The sequence below is a fragment of the Cydia pomonella genome, chromosome 14, assembly GCF_033807575.1.
Source record: "Cydia pomonella isolate Wapato2018A chromosome 14, ilCydPomo1, whole genome shotgun sequence".
NCBI classification, from domain to species: domain Eukaryota; kingdom Metazoa; phylum Arthropoda; class Insecta; order Lepidoptera; family Tortricidae; genus Cydia; species Cydia pomonella.
The window spans coordinates 19,786,621-19,811,314 of record NC_084716.1 but is presented as its reverse complement, the minus strand read 5'-3'; the positions used below and the strand labels follow the sequence as shown (position 1 = coordinate 19,811,314).

At 38.1% G+C, this 24,694-nt stretch overlaps 1 protein-coding gene across 1 annotated transcript in view; it reads left to right on the top strand.

Annotated features, from left to right (window-relative positions):
* The window catches only part of LOC133525126 (multidrug resistance protein homolog 49-like), a 63,905-nt gene that overhangs the window by 5,536 nt on the left and 33,675 nt on the right, over positions 1–24,694 (top strand). Inside the window, exons 2-5 of the mRNA XM_061861381.1 lie at positions 17,387–17,557; positions 18,275–18,320; positions 19,392–19,585; positions 20,728–20,872. Coding sequence (XP_061717365.1) covers positions 17,403–17,557; positions 18,275–18,320; positions 19,392–19,585; positions 20,728–20,872 — 540 coding nt within the window. The 5' untranslated portion in view covers positions 17,387–17,402. The remainder of the gene's footprint in view (positions 1–17,386; positions 17,558–18,274; positions 18,321–19,391; positions 19,586–20,727; positions 20,873–24,694) is intronic.

Sequence of the window (24,694 nt, the reverse complement as noted above, 5' to 3'; positions counted from 1 at the left end):
TGTGAATGAGCGTAAAATGTGATGTTTATTTTGTCGGGTAAGGTTATAAAATAAGGTTGATTGTCGAATGTTTAATTACAAGAATAGACGTCTGGCAGTTGCTCTTGGCTAATGACAATGTCCCATTATAGCTCGCGATTCAGTCTGGGCCCTTGATCTAGATCTGGTGATGTCTGGATTCATTAACTATTTGATTAACTAAAACGCTTATCTCAACTTGGTACCTAATTCTTCTACGTTTCCCTAAAACTTGATAGAGAAGCGAATGACCGGATAATAAAAATCGCGAAACCCAATCTTGAACCCCCGCGCACATTGAGGGCACGTGAGGACCAGCTATGTAGTGGAAAGATAATCAATCAAGGGATGAAAGGTACTCATTTCTGTTGCGGTAGTTTTGCGATGCAATAGTTAGAAACTGAAATAGTACCTTTCACCCGAGTTAAACACTCTACTTTTCATTTAAATACACCCCACCCAAATTTACCTCGTATTCGGGAAAGTAAAATACATGTTAATTAGAAAAAAACATGACTAAGTATAAACTTGTATCTTGAGGGTACTTTCTATTATCAATTTAGGTAAAAGTATCGTGATTTTTAGAATGGAATGTTAAACATTAGAATGGATATTGTACAACAAATCTATTTAATATTAAATTTTAATTTTAATTGCTTATCGTAATATAAACGAAAAAAAACGTATTGGGAAAGTAAAATGCTGTAGTGCAGAAATATGTCATTTTCTGTACACTTTTTAGAACAACAATTCAAGTTTCAGAGAATGAGAAATAAAAATAATAATAATAACGTGATCCATGTTCATGCCCAGTAATCTATCTATATCTAGATAGATATCTTTATTTCTAAAGATGTAAAACTGTGATTTTTACCGGTACAGTCAAAATATTAAATTTGTGACCCACTTCGTACCTCGTCACAGTGGCAATGGTATGAGGTCTAGCCACTTTCATGTTGTTGTTTCATTGCAAATTGTATGTATGTACAAAGTTTCATTATAATCCAACACATAGTTTTAAAATGAGAATGAAACTGCGTTAACAAATCACTTTATTGACAAGTTAATAAAACAAAATTATATAAGTAATACAATTAACTAAACTAAAACTACTATATAAAACTAAAAATCTAAATCTAAAATGGGCCCCCGTGGCAAGGTACCGAGGATGCTGGCAGCATTTCCTCGCTGGATCGCTATGCTCAAGCGTTCGGCGAGGAAGCTGCCAGCTCTCTTATCCCCGGTCCCATTTGTTGTTGTTGTGTTGTGTTGTTGTTGTTGTTGTTTGTCACTGTGACGGTACGAAAGGGGTCAAAAGTTATGTCTTTTGACTATACCAACTGAATTTTTAAAAATTTAATCGACGGGAAATGAAATGCCATGGCAAAATTAACACGGAAACTATTGAAATTAAACTATATTTGCAACCTTAAAAGGTTAAAGTCGGTTCGATTTAAAAAAATCAGGAAAACGTCTAATTTTCATTTAATTTCCGTTACCCTGCATACTATTTTTTTTTAATACTTCGTCGGTGGCAAACAAGCATACGGCCCGCCTGATGGTAAGCAGTCTCCGTAGCCTATGTACGCCTGCAACTCCAGAAGAGTTACATGCGCGTTGCCGACCCTAAACCCACCCCCCTTCGTTGAGCTCTAATACTATAATACGAGTACTATACCTATACCATACGAGTATAATTAGTATAATTTTAGTATAAACTATATAGTCATATATACGAGGGTTCTGACGATTTAAACTTTAAACAGAAGTATATCTTATCAAGTTATTGAATGACTAGGTATGTAACAACAAAAAAACTAAACCATTAACCAAAAAATACATTTTAGACAGAGGCCCTGCAAAACTGTTTGAACAATAAAAAAAGAGCATATATCTATTTATCTCTATATCTAACTCTAGAGTTATAGAGATACCTAAAAAGTAAATCCCGCGCGACGGTCATATCTTCCGTCGAAAAATGCGCGGCGCGCCATATCTTTTCGTATGCTGCCTGCAATACGACCAAATTTCAAAATTTATGACTATTGGAGATTAAATCTTAATTAAAATTAATAATGTTAAGTTTTCTTTGGTGCCCAAGTGGCCGTATTGTTTATACGTTTTGTTTTCTTCTTATTTCTACACCCCCTCTTAATATGTTAAAAGATAGAATTAATAGGTTAAAGGGATTGAAAAATAGAATATTTATAGAACAATGCGGTAGAACTCTAATTTTTACCTTACGATTATTCTACCCTACCCACTCTGTAGTTGCTGGTAGTAGTTCTCTACCTACCTATTCGTACCTAATTCTTCGTACAAACCGTTCGCCAAAGCTTAAATTGCTACATAGGCTATAGCTATAGATACATAGCTTTATCTATTCGTAGGTTGTTCTTAACCTCCGGAGTTCAGCGAGCGGTCAAGGTCACCAAGCAATCGGAATGGGGAAAATGTGTTTGTTTTGAGATTATGTTCTGAGTCTGAATAGCTGACTTCTATTTCTGAGTGATGTACGAAAATTTCAGTCAAGTGAGATTCAAAACCGCGGATTTCGTACCATTTCACTATCCGAAGAGAAGCGTAAAACCAGGATATTTGATGGAAACAAACTGCTACTACAACTGCTCTGTCGTCGTAATGAGTAATAAGTACTTCTAGTTTTTAAGTTATAGATAATTAATTAGAGAGTTACAATTGTTACAAACAACCACTGTCTATTATGGAGGAGCGGGACTTCCTGACACAGGTATTTCTTACCTACTAGGAAGACCCAACCTTGTTTGTCATATGTGTACCCAACATTATGAAATAAAATCATTTTCATTTTCATTTTAAACAAAGGATATGGCGCCCCGCGCAAATCGCGATGGTAGATAATGTCCGTCGCGCGGGCGTGGGTTTTTACCCACGCGTTGCTATATGGTATGCATGGTAGCGATATACATGCCGGCGGCCGATCGTACGATCAGGCAGATCGTGAAATTTCTAGGCGTATCGTGAAACGTGAATATCTTTGTCTCGTTCCCTGAGCGGCATCTGAAAAATGTAACGAACCTATCCTACCTATTGGTTTAATGTGACTGCCGTCAAAATACTACACAGGTACTTTACGATCTGCCTGATCTTACGATCAGCTGCCGACAGTATACACTGGAAATAAATGAAAAAGTTACAAACTTTTGTGATTTTTCGACCCATTGTAATCTTTCAAATATTTGGTTGGAGTAGTTTCCGTGGGTTTTTTTTACCTGGCCCTTGAATAAAACGTGTAAAAATCTGGTAAAAAATCAATACAAAAACTAAAATTTTGCGTTAGGCCGTGTAAGGCCCCCTTGAAGGAATGACGATTCATGGAATTTATGGAATCTAATTAGGTACCAAGCATCCGCTGTCGGTCTGTAATTCTATCTGGGTTCTGCTATTTTACTTAGGATAAAACAAAAATGGTACATATATGCATTTAGAGTGAGAGCACAGGTGACAGCTCCTCTAAACGATGGCCCAGCGCCGGACCAGCGAGATGGCCATGCGATGGTTGAGAGCACTATATGGAATGGGCCACGTGTAGACGCGCCATTGCTGGCCTACTACTTTTTATTTGCGGACGAAAAACTGACACCGTGGCCATCCCATCGCCATCCCGCCGCGCCATAAGTCATCCGACACCACTACGCTCTCTACACGATGGCCCATCTTAGTGGGTCCATTGTGTAGAAGAACCATGACAAGCTGTTTGTGCGCACCAAGAAATGATTAAAATTTTACACGAATACCATAAAGTAAGCGTTCATTATCACACGAGTTACGAAATCCATATTGCCCATGACATCCATAACGATCAACTGACACCCTTCTACCTATATTATATCTTATTAAAGCTTACTTAATACAGGTAATACAAGTTTTGAACTTTAACAACAACTTTGTGAACTCACATGTGGCATTCGAAGTTTAAAAATCGGATATCGACTTGACCTTCTTCCTCGCGTTGTCCCGACATTTTTGCCACGCCTCACGGAGCCTGGGGTCCGCTTGGCAACTAGTTAATCTCTAGAATTGGCGTAAGCTGTAGTTTTTACGAAACCGACTGCCAACTGACCTTCCAACCCAGAGGGTAATCTATGTCTTATTCAAATTAGTCCGGATTCCTCACGATGTTTTCCTTCACCGAAAAGCGACAGGTAAATATCAAATGATATTTCGTGCATAATTTCCAAAAAACTCATTGGTACGAGCCGGGACTTGAACCCGCGACCTCGATATTTAACTAAATAGATGCCATGTTTCCCAAGGCATCTAAATATAAGTAGTAAACACCCCTATAATGGAACATACACCAAAAGTGGGGAAGTTTTTTTTTCCTGGTTCCCTAAAAACCCTAAAAATATAGCGAACCTGATCGGTTACGCCGTTTTTCAGTTTTTGCAAAAAGTCTTTTGACGGACGGGTAACTGCGGAACACTACACTGAGCATGGCCCGACATGATCTTGGCTGGTGTTTTTATGTTTCATCAGCAGGTGAATTTACAACACTACACGAATTATTTCCCCTGTTGGCCGTATTCGGATTAATTTTCTGGAGTTAAAAAAGTTATAATGACTTTAAAATGCATGTTCAAATATCTTTGAGCCCCTTGGCGACTGTAGATACCTACGAGCAAGATGCATTTCGTGTCAAATCAAATTAATATCAGATTTTGATGTAGTGCCACTCGGATTATGAAATATAGCAGAGAGTAGGGAATAAGATTGAGTACCGTAATTACTGCACTTTATGACTTTAAATGCGTGAGTTACTGATAAGTAGTCCAACCAACGAAGACTTTTATATTTTGAATTTAGCAGTGGAACTATTTTTTTATTATTAACAGAAACATCTGCGAGCATTACTAATAAAAATTAAATTAAAGGAAAAATTTAAAAAAAAAATACATCTCCGGCAGGACTCGAACCTGCGACCATTGGAAATTGCAAATGGAATTGGAAATGATCCAAGTTCGAGTCTTGTCGAAGGTGTAAATTTTTCCGTTTATCCTTTAAAAATATGCCATGCCGCCAGCCATGGAATACCGCATCATATTTCTACGTCAAAACTGATGATTGTCATTTTTAACTAACTTCTGAAAAGGAAAGAAGATACAAATATGCAGTATTCTGTGTAAGTAAATGTTACCTGTGGCTGTGTGGTGTAGAGTAGAAAAAATCGTTCTAAAAAATGCAAAAATATGACAAAAAATTCGGTCAGCACCCTTATCATACACACACAAAAGGTTAAGGCTGCGCTTCCACCAGAGATGTGCGAGGATGTGTTTGTTAAGAACCAATAGAAAATTGCCAACGAAAGCTACGCTGAGCGAGGACAGGAAAATTAAGTGATTATATTGGTTCTTAACAAAGACATCCCTCGTCACACATCTTTGCACATCTCTGGTAGAAACGCAGCCTACAGTTGTTACGCATTGATCTAGTTTTGTTATGTATTTAGGATTGCTCGTTATTTCGAAAAATATTTGGTACAACTTATATAACATAAATTAATTCAATGCAATACTTAAAACACCCTTGATCCTTATGTTTAAAATTTAATTTATACTAAATGTACTGTAATTTAACAAATTCTCTTCATGTATAAGAAAAAGTATAATATATGTAATAATACATGTATATCTTAAAACAATTAATGGTATTTAAAATAAAAAAAAACTGACTAATTGAGAACCTCTTCCTTTTATGAAGAAGGTTGAAACAAAGAAACGTTAAGGTTTTATTGACTGGACTAAACTTTACAGAGATATCGCGATGGGAGGTAAAAGTGCCACTTTTTTGCACAAGATTAACTGTGTTCGAATAAATGCTCTTAACCACGTGCTTTAAAACCAGTTTCCTGACGATATTACAAATTACATATACTTAATATTACTAGCGAATTTACACAAAATCTTAATTAATTATCCATATATATATATATATAGCTTAAATTAAAATCTGTTCTAATTTAAAAATTGCAGGGCTATAATTTTCATTTCGATACGCTGTAGTCAACTTTAAAAAAAATGGACCAAACCAAACACGTGCCGCCACGCTCCCATAGCGGGCGTCGGTTTCGCGCGTTTATGTGTTTTGTACTACATTTTTGTCTACTGAGATATTTACGAATTTTCATGAATTATTTAAGTTTTGTTGTAAAAAAGTATTATTTTAGATGACTCGTAAACAATGTATAATTTATAATCATACTTTTCAATCTCGTACCTTACTTGGGCAACTTAGCAAGTTTCGTTGCCTAAACACTGTACTCAACATTGTTGCCTAAACATTGTATAGAATACTGGCGTTACATATAACGCCAGTTACGGAAAGAGAGACCTAAGCCCTCCTACGTGTACACGTTCAACGCAGCTGGCCAACTTTATTGTCACGCGTGCAATAGAGTATTTAAGAGCAAGTTCGGCCTGGCCATGGCCATTAGGGCTCATGCTATACTCTGTATCTTTAGGTATTTAAATAAAATTAAACAAACAATTTGTACATTTTCAGGTAGGTATAACATTTATTGGTTAACCAACCAAATACAAAACCGCCTGGATCTGTGACTGAACGACCTGACTTTGACCTACATTATTTGATCATGTAATGTTTTCATCTACCCTCAACTGGCTTAAGGAGCCATTTGAGGGTAGATTTTGTTTACTTTTATTTAACTACCTACCTAAAGATACAGAGTATAGACAACGTCCATAATGTTTATTTAGGGTCGCCGTCATCGAAAACGATGAGGAGGACTATATATAAAATACTATTTCATTAAAGATATACATATAATTGTACTTCAGTATTTCACCTATAATGAGCTGAAGTTAATTAAGATATCGGAGTAATCAGCCACGCGTAGGTAATGAATTGTATAGCGTTCGCTTCGGTAGCTGACTTATTAGACCAATAGGCCAATTCGAACAACATGATTCAAATATCATTCTGATATCGGAGTGTACGTCCGACTTGGCCTGAAAGGGTCAGTTGAATTAAACCATCCGTCACCGTCAACTTTTAGGATTTAACTTCAACTTCAACATTTATTCAGCAAATAGGTCACAAGGGCACTCTTACACGTCAAGATGGAATTTACATACAGCAGAAAAAAGCACATAAACAATTATAAAATACAATTAACTGAAAATATAAATGCAAACGCTAACAACTGGATACGCCATGTCTATAATTATATTTTGTTCTTTATTTAATTTTTATTTTGGTGTTGCTATTGTTTGTATTATTTTTTTGTTTAGTTGTGTGTATTGTGGCAAGCGAATAAATGGTTTATCTATCTATCTATAATTTTCTGTACAAAACAGTCTGCCGATTTTTGAGGGGCACGTCAAATGTAGGTATAGGTAAAAAACTTAAGTAAGTCACCTGTTGTATGTAGTTGTGACGTGTTCGAATAGACAATATATGTTTAAAAGACACACACAAACAAAACAAATGTCTATTCGAACACGTCACAACTACATACAACAGGTGACTTACTTAAGTTTTTTACCTATATGGCTATTTGTACGTAACGTACAAACACCAGTTACGTCAACCAGGCGCTTCGCGGTTTCTGCAAAAAACTGAGGCCCCGTGGAGTTTCAACGCCAAATGGTACAAGGTGGTACTATCTACCGAGGCTCTACGTGTATATCGCGCACGACGTTCCTATGTCTGCACGCATCATATGTTTTTTGTTAAGTGTACGGTAGATCTGATTGAGGAAACTAATTCTTATCGGACGTTGTGATAAGGGTTCTATTTATGGATTGTGAGAGAAATCTCTTATGATAGAACTATTGCAAAAGTGTCCAGCTGTCAGCTATAAATAATAGTTCCAAATCTCTCCAGAGTAGCGCTAGAGTAGCTAAGAACCGACGCGTTATTGACGGAGTGAAGTGCGCTGTCTATGATTTGATTTTTTTGTTCAAGTACTCTAGGTATTGTAGCGCCACCTATTTAAGGTTTTTTGATGACACTATGGTATATGGTATATGGAGATTTCTTTCCTTACCTCCACCTTCCATAGTTCTATTGCTCACAGCTGGCAGCGGATGGAAGTGACATCGACATTTCTTACAATGACAGGTATATAAACGTGAATGGAACGAATGATGAATGAACATGAACAGGGTAAAAAACTTAGCTAAACTTAGTTTAATTACTAGCGTGCGTAACTCTGTAAATGCTAAATCTTGGTACTGTTTATTTTACCTTTTTGTCCATAATCTAGCGTAGAAATGACATCTCACCTCTAGTGATAAATTGAGATTATATGTCCTTATCCTTCTGTGCACACATGTTTAGAGTTATATTAGTCTAGATCTGTACCCCTAGTGTAAATATTTTCGACAGCGAAACGTGACGTACGCGTTTGCGTTAAGTGTCATTTTGTATGAGATTTTTGACTTTCCAAAACGTCCCGCTTGGCGCTCTGTTCAAAAACCCATACAAAATGAGACTAAACGCAAACGCGTACGTCACGTTTCAAAATCGAATTTATTTACACTAGAGGTACTGAACTGTATGCTAATACTGTAATTTCTGCTATTGTCTGTAACTTTTGTGAGCTAAAAATATCTTGTTTTTTGTACCAGTAAAACACTTTTTTGTACAAAAGAGAAAAACAAAACGGGAAAGTATTAGAAAATATGTGTGTTTACATAGTTACTACAAAGGCGAAGGTATTCCTTTAAGGGATCTCTTCCAGTGAACCTAGTATTTGAAATTTGTAATATGACGTAAGGTTTGCACACTCATTAATCTCATTATTTATTTTGCTAACAATTTATTAATTAAGATTAAACCTGTCCACTTTTATTATACTTTGTTCCTAATGTTCCATGAGAATATTAACGGCAAAATGTATACGTGGAAATATTTTAGAAGCTTTTGTGACTTTTCATCGATAAATAAATAAATATTGTAGGTTATTACACAAATTGACTAAGCCCCACAGTAAGCTCAAGAAGGCTTGTGTTGTGGGTACTTAGACAACGATTTATATAATATATAAGTATTTATAAATACTTAAATACATAGAAAACACCTATGACTCAGAAACCAATATTCGTGCTCATCACGCAAAAAATGCCTTTACCGAGATACGAACCCGGGACCATCGGCTTCATAGGCAAATATACTGTAGCTCGTCAATTGAATTTGTTCGATTACTGAATGTTTCTGTTGTATTAGCAGCGAAGAAAGCAGCCTCTCATGTTGGAAATAGATCGAGTGAGCCACTGTATCCGGCAATTTTTTTCCGAGCCACTGTTCCCTACCTTACCTTACTTTTTTGATCCAAATGTTCCATAGAATTGTTAACTATTCGAAAATTTCCGCGAATAAATATTTCAGAAGGTCCTCTGACTTTTCTTCAGTGCCTTTTAGTGCTAAAACGTCGCTTTTATTAACATAACCTGCGATGTGAAGTGGTAATACCGGTACCTAAGTATTTTCCCGTTTGGATAGGTGCAAACAACACCTGACAGATAGCGATTAGTAAACATTGAGCTAAATGTGACTATCCTTAAGATTAAGAGCTACTTAACGTATTGGTACTTAGCGATATATTTGTACGTCAAAAATTTAAAGATTAATCGGACATGACAGTGTCAAAAGTGATGTTTTTGTTTGAAGAAACGTCACCTTTTTTTATTTATTTATTATTATTTACTTTTATTTTTGAATTAAAGTTTTCTTTTAACAACAAAACATAAAATGACACTTTTTACAAGCTGTTGGAATTTATGTAGTATGTATGTAATAAGCCAGACAGAAGTTTTTATGGCAAAATAAAGTGATTGACAAAATCAAATATCGACATGTCTATTATCGATGTTACCTTAGCGTTATAGATATTTTTAACATTGTATAAAAAGATAGCTACCGCGAAATACACAACACGTTCGATATCTTCTTTGATACACCCATTGACAGTTTTCTTATTTTTTGACTTTTTAAATACTTAATATATTATGTAATAAAGAAATTATGGTCAAATTTGTAATTAATTTGCATTCTTGTTTCCCGGTAAGTTACAGCAAGTAGAATTTACATCTTTTAATTATTAATCTATGACTGACTTATCGATGTTATTTGTTGATGTGTCATTTTCACAAGCACTCGTTTTTGCCACAAAAACTTCTTTGTCTGGTAGTAACATACTAACGTGTGGATCAAATCTTGAGGCTAAATTTTACCCACTTCCCGATTTCCGATTGAGCTGAAAATTTGCATACATCGGGTAACAATGCAATATTATGGTACCTTCGAGCTGATCTGATGATAGAGACAGGAGGTGGCCACGGGAACTCTGTGATAAAATAACGCAAACTAATTGTGTTTGGGATTTTTAGAATGTCTGGATGAGTAATTGTTACCTGTGGAAAAAAAAGGACAGTCCGCGATAAAAGCGAGCATGTAGAAAAATAACCTGTTTTATATTCCTTGTAGTTGAACTTCATATGGGAGAAACGGTTTCATTAGAAGAGCATGCAGGATGTATGATGAAAAATTTCAAGATATTTTTAATGGAAAGTTTTGTAGCTTAACCCTTTGCCAGGCTAAGGGATATATATTTCCCACATGCGGCTCTTCAAACATGTGTTCTATTTTCGATGAGTAAGACTGACATTCGATGGTCATTTTTGAACTGTCAGCCTGGTAAAGGGTTAAAACGACTGACCTTGAAGTGTATGAATAGGCTTTAATAAGATAGTTAACTTTAACTGAACTTTTTGTTTGTTATTACAATTTATCATTTTTTTGTTTTTTGCTTCGGTTGTAAGTACAACTTAGAAGTTATATTTCTAGTTGAGTACTTATATAAGTTATATGGTTTTCATACTTTAATTAGGGAAACTGTTAAGTCTATAAGTCTGATTACCCTATCTCCTTGGATTTCACGGGCCTATAAATCCCGGTCTTTTGATAGGCTTGCGTGGGGATATAGATCCAACACGTAGAGGTCTCTTGGAGAGCTTTAATGTCATGTAGAACGCCTGCTGGAACCCGTTCACGGGCGCAACAATAGACACCCATGAACCGGTCGCAACAGGCATTGGGACTATTGTAGTAAAGTGAACTGTATAACGGTCTATGGGTTGAAGTTTGGGAGGACAATCAGACTGGGTTATTGCAAAGACGACGTTTGGTTAACCTATAATTATAATTTATTACTATATATAACAGATCGTTTGTGTCTAAATAAAGAAATTAAACAATTAAAAAGCTTCGAATTTAAACTGTCGTGAGACATACTAACATTAAATTTTGTTTTATTCATTTTTAGTTTAGTTGTAATTAGTAAATACTAACACTAATTATTAGGTATAGTTGTTAGCTTTGTAGCTGGCCCCCAACGGCTTATCCATTGTCTATTGTTAACTAAATCCGCGTATGCCACTACCTGCATAAAAAATGGTCCGGTCACTTTAACCGGTTATTGAATTACAACTCCTATGGTAATTGAAATAAGATTCAAAATGAACAAATGGAAAAATTATTTGCGATTGCTTGTGTGGTCTCTCTACTGTTATTGAGTGCCGGCGAGTCGAACGCTACCAAACCAGTCTAAAATGTGTCCTTGATACGGAACAAAGGCGCGTTATCGGAGAGCGCACGTACCTACACTGGTTTTTTGAGAGTTGGACTAGGCCGCGCTCTGATGCTAATTAGAATTATACGAGCCCTTTTTTTGCAGGTAGTGGCACGCGCGACTTTAGATAACAATAGACAAAAGATTAGCCGCTAGGGACCAGCTACAAAGCTAACGACTGTACGTAGCTTAGATAAACTAACAAAATCTATGGATTGTAAAGATCTGAAATAAATGATAATTTAATTTAAAATAATTCTACGGATTACACTTACGTATTTTTAGTCACTTGCGCGACATGTTTCGGAGAGAAAAATACTAACTTAATCCGTAGAATTATTTTAATGTTAAAAAATTAAAATTTTGCCAAAAACTAATGTTTAGATTGTACTTTACGCATTCTCGAGCTGACTATCCCGACCGCAATGCGGACGTATAAGGCGCACTTTAATAATCAATGTATTACTTCACTACCTAGCCCGATCAAAGGGGTGGGTCATTAATGGATTAGGACTACATTTTTTTACCCGATTATTATTTACATTTATTATTATTTTATTTGCAAATCCTAAAGGTACGTTGCGTCATGCATGTAAACTATTCGCAGTTGAAACTACTAAGTCGTGCTTCGTTTATATGTGAGTCAAGTGATTCAATTCGTCTTGACAGCTGATGCAGGTCAGTTGGAGCACGGCACTCGGCTCGATACATTATGCAGTTGACAAATGTCAGACCTCAAAATAGACAGCTTGTGAAACAGTACATCAATATCAGCTGTTAAAACTAGAAGGCACGTTTGTATTTTTGATATAACTGCAAAATTAAACTTATAATAATAATTTGGCACAGTGGCTGCTTATAGCCACTGGGTAGAAAGCGGCGCACACGACCTCTTCAAACCTTGAGCCACTCACGGAATGTCGGTCCGTGCGAGTGGCCGGTTTCGGGGACCCATATTGTGAGTTGGCGAGTCACCACCTGCCCATTTTGTCGTGTTTTAAAAAAAAAAATGATCAGGGCAGGTGCCATAGTATCCATCATAGTCCCGGTTACCAGTCCACTTGCAACTCAACCCAATAGCCCGGTTTATTTTTGTACCCTTTTTTTTACAATAGTTCTACACTAACCGGGGCTTGTCCTTGGGTGCACTGCTATAGTGTGAATAGGGATATTTGTCGGTTGGATACGGATAAACCGATTTGCTCCGAAACTACTGGACCGATTGATTTGTAATTTGGCAAAAATACTTTCAACATTTTTCATGTCCCGAATATAAATTTTAAAATCATTCAATGCCATTTTCGTAAATAACGTCCCAAATAACCATAATACGACACACATATTGGTATTTAGTCATTTCAACCCCATCGCACCCCAACAGGGAATTTGTATTTCACGTCCACCTCGTTAGATTTTACAATCGTTGTTACTTTCGTAATCAGCGACCCGATAAACCATAGAAATAATACCCGTGTTGATTTTTAGACTTAGTCAGCATATTTCACCCTTTTAGGGGTTGAATTCTCAAAAAACCTGAAACACATGTTTACTCATTTATCGTTAGGAATACTCTTGTAAAATTTCGAATAAAATAATCTAACTTATCCTGTTTCCCCATACAAACTTTGGACTCCCATTTCACCCCCATAGGGGGTGAATTTTGAAAACTCCTTTCTTAGTGCAACCCTAGACCTTCTAAAGAACCTGCGTGCCAAATTTTGACGACCGGTTTGGCCTAGTGGGTAGTGACCCTGCCTACGAAGCTGATGGTCCCGGGTTCAAATCCTGGTAAGGGCATGTATTTGTGTGATGAGCATGGATATTTGTTCCTGAGTCATGGGTGTTTTCTATGTATTTAAGTATTTATAGATATTTATATATTATATATATCGTTGTCTAAGTACCCTCAACACAAGCCTTACTGAGCTTACTGTGGGACTTAGTCAATTTGTGTAATAATGTCCTATAATATTTATTTATTTAAATTTGGAATCTCTAAAACTGTTTAGGCTGTGCGTTAATATGTCAGTCAGTCAGTCAGTTTCTTTGGTGTAAAGAGTACTGTAATATTGTAACCTGATTGACTGGGGTATATAATATGGAGGGCTAGAAACGGCGGCGCATGTCTGAATAAAATTGCTGTTTCATCGAACTAGTAATTAACTCGCATATTAACCCTTTAATTCACGTTATAGGGCTTTACATGACAATACAATATCAGTTTAAACTACGGACTTGTATAGATTCCGAAATAAGTACTGCGTCTACCTATCTACTATATACGACTCTCACAGATCTAAAATAAGAGAGCGTTGAAATTCTATGTCCATGGGGTCTCAGCGACCACAAGTTTTTTTGCAGAAATCACGAAGCGTCTGCTAGACGCAACTGGTGATCGAAGAGTTGGTGGCTTCCTCGCACAACGTATCAGCATTGCGATACAACGAGGAAATGCCGCCAGCATCCTTGGTACTATTAGCCGTAAAAGTGCAACCATGCACTTTTACGGCTAATAGTGCAACCATGCACTTTTACGGCTAATAGTACGGCGACACGAGTTGCGAATAGGTAATTTGCAACTCGTGTCGATTTAAAACACTCCCTTCGGTCGTGTTTTAATTTATCGCCACTCGTTTCGAATTTCCTATTTTTCGCACTTGTATCGTAATTCAGAGTGTTTCTCTTATTAAATAACTATAACTCTTTAATATACAACAACTCTCTACATGAATATCTTTCAGCTGTCAAATGCTTTAAAAAGAATAATCTGTCATCAATATTGTTGTCATGTCGCATCAAAAATAGCAAATCTAAAAATGCTCAGTATTGTTAAATAAATTAATACGCTTTAATGTTTTTATTAGTTATGAGACACAGCGGTATAACAAATGTATTGAAAAGGATTTATCATATTTATTATCATAGGAAGACCCGTTAAGGTACGCCTTTATTTATTTATATTTGGATCAGGCAACAATGCCCAGATTACCTTAAAGGTCAAGGTGGAGAAGATCGGCATAGAACGTTTCTTGTTGGAAAGACCGTACACGTACACTTACGTCGTTCAGACAGTCTGAAAAGAACAACTTCGCTTCTTTTGCTTTACCGACCTTCTGTAAGTAGAGAATGTATGTTCCATTTCGGGGAGTGCGCACAGGAACTGCACGACCTGATCCCACCTTCCTTTTTCCATCATCGAACATCCAGGCGTGGGGAACGAATGCACCCGTTCGTGGTAAACGTTCCATTTGTTCGCACGAAACGGTTTGCCTCCTCTTTTTTAGTACGGACGGCTAAATAATGGTGTGCGCTCCCGCCGTCTGTATTCCCTGATAAATATGACCTTGGTCTCTTCAATGAAAAAGTGGATAGGCTACTACTGAACTATTGATCTCCATCTTAGGCCCTGTCTCCACTTTCCATCAGGTGTGACTAGAGCCAATCGCCGATCAGTTTTTAATATATGTAAAAAAAGGGAGAGTTAGAAGCGACGAAAAACTTACGTATATAATTGTCAAAAACTTAAAATTAAACACTATTTAAGCGACCGAATGGCGTGGCTCCGTTGAACGCAGAACGTGCGAACAAAACATGACACCCTTCGGCCAGAAGTCCGTGCTCTCGATGGTTCGAGCTTTCATCTGATATGGAGATAGTTTGACGACCATTCTCGACCGCTCCTATATATATGATGGCGACTGTACTAACGATCACGAAGAAAAGCTGCGGACGGTCATGGCAAAATGATAGTTTCACTACGGAACCCTAAAAAAGTACGGGTAGTGCTCCGAACCATGTCAATCATACATAATTATGCTCTACAATTATTTGTATTAACTATAGTCTACCGTTTATCCGAGGAGGTCAGTAAAAATGTATAAATTACTTTGTCTCAAAACACCATCCATCTGAGATATAAACAGTAGTAGATCTGGGGGATACAGCAGTTTTCCCAAACAAGCAAAGCGAAGCGCAAGGGCACTACCTACCTTTTCTCGAAGCGCAAGGGCACTACCTACCTTGTCTCGAAGCGCAAGGGCACTACCTACCTTTTCTCGAAGCGCAAGGGCACTACCTACCTTTTCTCGAAGCGCTTCGTCGTTTTTTTGAACACTCAGAACTTGGGTTTGGATTATACCAGATAAATAAACTTCTCCGAATATGATGTCAATACTGGACTTTTTAATTTTTATATTCATATCTAAAAAAACCCCGATTTCGTCACTGACTACCCAGATACGAATTTCAGGATTTTTAGTAAATCATCCCCAACCTTTTAAATTAGAGGATGGAAGATTGTCATAAGCACTTACAAAACATTTTCCTGTAAAACGTTTCCCAGATGAAACCATAAAGCACGCACTGTCAAAAAGTTATCTCATGTAGAGCAAAGAGTTCTTCTAACTCTACAAGCCCTAATTTCACAAACTCTACATTTTAGTCAAAATATGCGGTTTGGCCGTTTCGTTACTACAAGAACTATTTTATAAGAAAAAAATAATGAATAGTGAATCGATTTTTTACCTTTAGCCTGTGTGACGGCAGCGAAACGGCCAAGCCACATATTTTGACGAAGGTGGAGAGTTTGTGAAGTTAGGGCTTGTAGAGTTAGAAGCTTGGCTCTACATGAGATCTGATAACTTTTTACAATTGTGAGCGTTTCCTCTTGGCTACATTTTACATGAAAATGTTTTTGGTAGAATAATTTTGGTCAAAATCAGACAGATCAGCCAATAACAAACTACATCTTGAGATCAGGCAATGATGTAAAATGTATACGTACTTAATTAATGTTTGAATTACTCCTAGTCTTTGATAATAATAGTGTAATAAAATTTGTATGATTTTCCTTAGTCGATTGGGACAGGTTTTTTTTTTTTTATACTACGTCGGTGGCAAACAAGCATACGGCCTGCCTGATGGTAAGCAGTCTCCGTAGCCTATGTACACCTGCAACTCCAGAGGAGTTACATGCGCGTTGCCGACCCTAACCCCACCCCCCTCGTTGAGCTCTGGCAACCTTACTCACCGGCAGGAACACAACACAATACACACAAGCACAAGACACAATTTCAGATGAGCCCGGAAGCTATCCAATAACGGTCTTCTAACCTATTCAATAGTCTTCCTATGAAGCAGGAGGTTCCTCGTTCAAATCCTGGTAAAGGCATTTATTTGTGTATTTTTCACAAACATTTGTTTCTGAGTTTGATGTTTTATTTATTTATTTATTAAAACTTTATTGCTCAAATTTACAAAAAGAGTACAAATGGCGGACTTAACGTCTTGAGGCATTCTCTACCAGTCAACCATTGGGCTAAACAGAAAAAGTTAGTTTGGTGCACGATTGTAAAAAATTGATCTAGAAATAGTCACAAGTCGAGACTACTATGATACTATACTTACGCAAATGTACATGTTTTCTATGTATTTAAGTATTTATCTATATTTATCTATTATATATATCGTCGTCTAGTAGGCAACACAAGCCATTTTAAACTTACTGTGGAGCTGGGATGATTTGTGTAACATTGACTCATATATAATATTTATTTATTGCGCTGAGCTAGGATAGGTACCTAAATGAAATGATTATTGCGCTGAGCTAGGATAGGTTAGGTACCTAAATGAAATGATTCTATTGATTCTTAACAAACAAATTCCTGCTACGTGGTAGAAACGCAGTCTAAGGCTAGTCCACGCAGTGACAGATACTAAAATTGCGGTTTGTTACAGAGCGGTTGACCCGAGAATGAAACGCGATGAGTCTATAAGGAGCATCAGAAGATACTCGGGCCAGCGGCGGGTGAGCGCGCAGGGGCCCGCGCTCGGCATCGGCTGGCGGCAGAACTCGCTTACTATCAGCACTCTCGCCCAGCAGAACGCTTATTTGACTGAGAAACTACAGTGAGTAATACTTAAGTGTGTCAACTCAAACAAAATAATTTTTTTTTAACTTTGTTGGCTTGGTTAAAATGACAATTGTACGTGATAAGGTATAAATAGTTTCATTCTTAGTTCATAATATTGATGGATGCCACAATGCTGTTAAAGGCCATTACTAGGTCAAAAGTCCATTACTCAGTAAAGAAAACTTCTTTTATTGACCTGTTACTTCAACAATTGTCGACAAACAATAAAAGACACGTGACTCAAACGCGATGAGTCTATGAGGAGCATCAGAAGATACTCGGGCCAGCGGCGGGTGAGCGCGCAGGGGCCCGCGCTCGGCATCGGCTGGCGGCAGAACTCTTTTACTATCAACCCTTTCGGCCAGCAGAACGCGCATTTTTTTTAGTTTTTTTTTTATGTTGTCCGAGCAAAACTCGGTCTTCCAGATAGTTTTACCTTCTTACTAAGAAAGAAACAAAATTCTGAAAAAAATCTTAACTTTTTTGGCTCGGTTAAATGACGTCATGCATGAAAATTTTTTTGCAATATTTTTTTAATAATCACGTTCAACAACACGAAATTAATCATGACATATATTCGCAAGTTTTTGTATCATTTTTGTTAAGATATTCGAGCCTAGTGTATATTTTTAAAAATAATACAGAGAATACAGCAGCCTCACTTTTTATAATTTTACAGTTTTCTGGTTTAATCTGCTTTTATTCTTTTCAGAGAAGAGGAACCGGAATACGGTCAAGCGACATCTTTTCCCCGATTAGTAAGTATTTATTCATAAAATTGCGATAATCTTGGGGTCCTAATAATGTAAGCTAACGGTGGATACAGGAATTCTCTGATAAAAAAAAAACAAATCCCACCAAATCATTTTCATATAAAATGTTGCCATGACCATAAAACTCGCGCTGTCAAAAAGTTATCAGATCTTATGTAAAGCCAAGCTTCTAATAGGGTTGTTTCCATCTACAAATCTTAGGGCAGAATTGTATCCCAATAAATTCTTTTGGATTATAAGAACATGTTAAACTACTTTTAGGGGACCTGTAATGACCATATCTTTGTAAATATTGAATTTAAAATATCTTTTGGCACACGTCACGTGACCAAACTCGAAACATCATTGAAGATTCTGATGACGTCACAACTCTCGGATTGACACTGTTGACAGTTAGGCGATAAAGAACAAATGACAAATGTCAGTTGACAGTTCGTATCTTCTACGTGTGTATGTAGTTATGTGTCAATCCGTAAACTGTGACGTCACACAATTTTCAAAGAGCGTTTTGGGCGCAAAAGCATCTGTCAAAATATATTTAGTTAATTTAACATATTTAAAGCCGTTTTTAGTATAAAAGTTGAATTTTAGGGCAACTTTTAGTTAATATAGAACGTAATACAAGCGTTTAAAAAAATTTGAAACAACCCTATTGTTACTCTACACGCTCTAACTTAACAAACTCTACACCTTAGTTAAAATATCTTCAGGAATTACCCTAAGAATTTCGATGATCATCAGTGACTGAGTGAGTCTGTGACGAAATCGTTTTTTTTAGATATCAATAAAATCTAAAGTATAAGAGCTATCCAATTTAAAATTTTAAATGTTTAATAAATCCACTATTGACATCATACCCCGAGAATTTTGATTTATCTGGTATAATCCAAACCCAAGTTAAGAGGATTAAAAAAACGACAAAGCGCTTCGAGAAAAGGTACTTAGATATTGCCCTTGCGCTTCGCGTGGCTCGTCTTAGCGCCCACATTAATTACACGCGAGAAAGTCCCGTCCAATGAGTAAAGATTTCGTTTGAACTTGCCTCTCTTTTTAAAGTTCAGATTCGCGAAACCATGGGAGCTGCTGCTCCTCTTCATCGGCGTCATCCTGGCGAGCCTGAACGGCTTGGCGGTGCCGATCGGTGTCATCGTGTACGGCGAGTTCACGTCGCTGCTCATCGACCGTACCGTCATGACCGGCACGTCTTCGACCACGTGGACCATTGCGCTCTTCGGCGGTGGACGAATACTGTAAGTTGTTTCTGAACGGCTTGGCGCTGCCGATCGGCGTCATCAACGCCCGCACCGTCATGCCCGGCACGTGTTCGACCATGTGGACCATTGCGCTCTTCGGCGGCGGACGAAACCTGTAAGTTGTTTCTGAACGGCTTGGCAGTGCCGATCGGAGTCATCGTGTACGGCGAGTTCACTGCGCTGCTCATCGACCGCACGGTCATGACCGGCACGTCTTCGACCACGTGGACTATTGCGCTCTTCATCGGTGGACGAATCCTGTAAGTTGTTTCTGAACGGCTTGGCGGTGCCAATCGGCGTCATTGTTTATCAAACAAATATACCATCCATCCATCTCCATTCAAACTAAGTTCCCATTTTATTTGATGTAGATTAACCATATCTATGCCACTTTGTTTGATTTTTTAACGATTGTATGATTTATGACATTTAAAAAAATGGCATTTGTTTTTCCCTCCTAACTCTAGCGAAGGCTAGGCGTATAATAAATACTTTGATCTATCAATATTGTAAACATTGATGGAACACATTCTGTTCGCGTAGTACAATGGCAAGGCTATACCGTGCAATATTTATCACGTCACGTATATTGACGAATGTCAATTTTTATCACATCCTGCCATCCTGAATCTCGAGATCCGTGATAAATATACTAGACGAGATGATCAATAAATATCAAAATATTTGATAAATATCAGTTAATCACAGTATTTATTGTATATCTGGACTTCGCCTTTTACAATAGTTAATCAAAAATAGTTAAACGAAGGAGCATAGCTATGATTCATATAAAAATATTTTCCGTAATATCCAGGGAGGAAAATGGGGAATACTTTTGTATAGAGAGTCGTCTCCTATCCTCTTAACATTGATCAACGTAGATGTTAAGCTCTGCTTTCCAAGGATAACGGTACCTACCGTCATATAAGGTAAACGTCCTAGTTCTCGACACGCTAATAACCAATAGTTGACATCTTGTCGTCACCTCTATTGCTAAAGATGACATGTACTGGTCCAGTGACGAGCACTCGGGCGTCTACCTTAGCGGCCGTCTCCATACATAATATTCACCCATATTTAGCCTTATTATAAGCTATAAGCGCCTGATAAAATATGATAGCAAAGTTGTTAATCAACAGCACGGATGCGAGCGCTGAAGAGAACCGTAAGGCGCTGATCGAGGACTCTCAGGCGTTCGGCATCGGCTGCGCCACGTTCGCGTTACTACAGTTCATCGTGGCAGCTATTAGCGTCGATCTTTTTAATTACGTGGCGCTTAGACAGGTCAGCTCTTTTTACAAACTTTTGCTCCGCTTTTACAAATTTTTACAAATTTGAAATAGAGGTGGATTATCAAAGTAACATTTGTAGCCACAGTAAATTTCATTGCTGGAAAAGACGCCGTCATACTTTTGGCCTATTCTCTAGTAGATGGCGTCACTTTTTGATATTTAACAAATTTAACACATATCAGTGGAAGAATAAGGATCAAGTCAACTGGCGTTCTAAAAGTTTTAATCATGTGTCGATAGATGGCAGTAAATTTACTGTGTCTACAAATTTTACTTTGACAATCCACCTCAATTTGTAATTATCTTTGATTTATATATGTGTCCTTCAAATCTTGTGATTTAAATTTGACCCACTTCCCGGTGTCTGATTGAATTGAAATCTGGCGTACTTCCGTAACTCCGATGACAATGTAATAATATGGAATTGACATGGAACTGTCTGATAATGCAGTCGGATGAAAAACAAACAAATCTAGATTATAGGCTCATTAGAGAGTTCTCGAGGAGTACAACCAGCAATAAAAGTCTGTCAGTTTTTTTTTGTCAGTTCCTTGTTTTCGTTGAGGCCATGAAGAAGACTTTATCAGTCTGTAAGTACGTAGGTATATTTTCTTTGTAAATATATCGCTGATTCTTATCTCATAACCGGAGATCGGCGAGGGTGAGCTGTTTTCGGTTTTTGCATAACATGGACATACCTTGTCATTTAATGGTAATTGCCCCATGTGTATTTAATAATTATAAACTAATTAAATTATTTTATTGCGGCTGCCTTCACGTCACGTCGCAATTAAAACCTGCGGAATGTGATTAATCTATTTTGCACAGTGTTCCGTACGAGACCCACCGCGACATCTTTGGGCGGAGCGATACAATTGCGTATGTCGCGTCACACATATCGCGGCCAATACGGAGCCCGATATACGTCTTCGTCACCCTACGTCACGACATATTGTTCCCCTCTACCCCAATTCCTTGAAACATGTACACGTAGATTAAGCATTTAGAATTACAAGAATAAGCACGTTAAATTTCGGATTTTTTATTTCGCCATCCAAGAAAGTCGAATTTCTCCAGCAAGCTACGCCTAATCACGAACATATTGGTCCTTCTTCGCCAAATATATCAACGACTTCTTCGCCAATCGTCGAGTACGAGTTGAGAGGTTATTGAGAAGCAGCACCTTTGGAAGAGAAATCGCACATCGACATTTCTTCTTGGACGGAAGGCGCGTATGCAGCAAGAAGACACCCAAGGATGCGCTAATTTGGGAACTGCGGTTACCAGTAGGACGAGAACTGGATATCCGACGATTTTAAACGCGCATATTTCGGTACGGACATCCAGCCACCCTATACCTAACCCTTTGTCTTCAGTTGCTTAATGCCGTGCTTAATCAATTCCAGTGAGCCTGTGACGAGTTATCATTGCGTGACCGGTACCCTAGGACACCTTTTCGCCGCTACACAACGCGGAGTTGCATCAGGGTCCAAAGTCCACACGTGAGTACTCCAGCTTTCTATACTAATCCTAACCAAAATGGGACCAGGTGATATCGTAGTACCAAACAAATCACGCGATAAATCGCCGGCTAGGGCTATCTGTGAGGCCACAATTGAACCGCATGTTCGCGAATTGGTTAAAAAACGTGGCATTATAAAGGCTAGACTGACAAAGTTCGCAACCCACATTCAAAACTGTAGCGATAACTTAGACGCTTTAACTGAGCCTTGTAGAATAAATTTAAAACTACGCGTGCAAGGAGCAGAGAGCCTGTACACTGAATTTAACGATCTTCAAACTCAAATCGAAGCGAATGTGTTCGAATCGAATCTCGAAGACCAGTTAACGCAACGAGAACAGTTTGAGGATGGTTATTTCAGTGCGCAGGCCCTCGCCGAGTCTATTCTAAGTAAATTTAATAGTACAGAAAGCAAAAGTCCCACTGTTTCGCAAAACACAACAATGAAGGCAATTAAACTGCCAGTGTTATCACTCCCCTCTTTCGACGGCACGTATGAAAACTGGCTCGCATTTAGGGATATTTATTTATCATTAGTTCACAATTCGAAGGATCTCTGTGACATCCAAAGGTTCCACTACCTAAAATCATCACTGACTGGTAGTGCTTTGTTAGTTATAGAAGCGCTCGAACTAACGACAAGTAACTACGCGGTGGCATGGGAGCTCCTTCTTGATCGCTACAATAACAATAGATTATTGATTCACAATCACGTCAAGGCACTATTTTCGCTTCAGTCACTGCCTAAAGAATCGCACATACTTCTACGAAAGTTAATTGACACGACATTAAAGAATTTACGCGCTCTTAAGGTCCTAGGCGAACCTGTATCGTCATGGGATACTTTAATTATTTACATCTTAGTGTCAAAGCTCGATAAAACCACTGAACGCGAGTGGGAACAACATAAAAGTAGTCTTACGAGCGGCGACACTCAGATGAAGATTAAATTGGATGATTTATTGCAGTTTTTAAGAAACCGTGCAGATATGTTAGAAACATTGCAGGCATCACATCCACAAAGTACGAGTACGAGTGTACGCGATAAGCACGAAGTAAGCAAAAAATATAACACTCCTAGCTCCACTCATTACAATAACAACAAAGTACACTGCAATGTTTCTACCAACAGCAAACCACAAAAATCACAACACAAATCAAAATTCGCGTGTCCCATGTGTAAATTAAGTCATCCACTTTATTCTTGTGTCAAATTTCTTGATACTAATTACGAATCTAAACTTAAGTTTGTTGCCGACAACAAGTTATGCACTAACTGCCTACGAGCGGGTCATTCCGTGGAGTCATGCGTATTCGGCCCGTGTCGCAAATGTAATAACAAACACAATTCGATTATCCATCCTCCTAGTGATGAGTGCACTCGCGTCCCTGCCCCCGCTGACGTCACGGCCCCCGCTACACCTACTTCGGCCGCTGCTGCATCCAGTTCGGCCGCCGCCGTGTCGGTCAATGCGCATTGTCAGCGAATTCCTTCGCAGCGCCCGGCTTTGCGGCCGGTGTTGTTGTCAACTGCTCTTATCGACGTGATTGATAAAAATAATAAACCGCATACTGTCGTCGCTCTACTTGACGACGGCGCACAACGATGTTTTATAAAAGAATCCTTACGTGATTTATTAGGTGCACCATTAGTACAGTCCACTCACGAAATAAGCGGTGTAGGGCGTACCGTGACGCAGTGTACGCAAACCTGCAATGTCCAAATAAAATCGCGCATTAACGCCTACACTACAAATTTACATTGTTTTGTTTTACCGCAAATAAATACATCAATGCCAGTGGTATATGAACATTGTGCAAAATTCGATATTCCAAATAATATACAACTGGCAGATCCGCAATTTTTAGATTACAAAGATTTCGATATCTTAATAGGTGGTGATAAGTTTTGGGATTTGTTTACGATGGAAAAAATAAAACTACGTAACGGTCCTTACTTATTAAATACCGAATTTGGATGGGTAGTAGCAGGTCCTATCAATCTAAACGCACGCATTGAAGGCCACATCCAATGTAACTTTACGCAAACAACAGATTCGTTATTACGGCGGTTCTGGGAGATTGAGGAGGTACCTACCATTCGGGACGCATTGTCTGATGAGGAGAAGGCTTGCGAGGAGCATTTCGTTCGCACCACTACGCGCGACAGCGAAGGAAGGTTCTGTGTTAGCATGCCACTCAAGCAGCCACCCGAAATGCTAGGAGAAACGTATCCTCAAGCTGAACGTCGTTTGCTGGCGCTGGAAAAACGATTACAGCGTTCAGAAACGT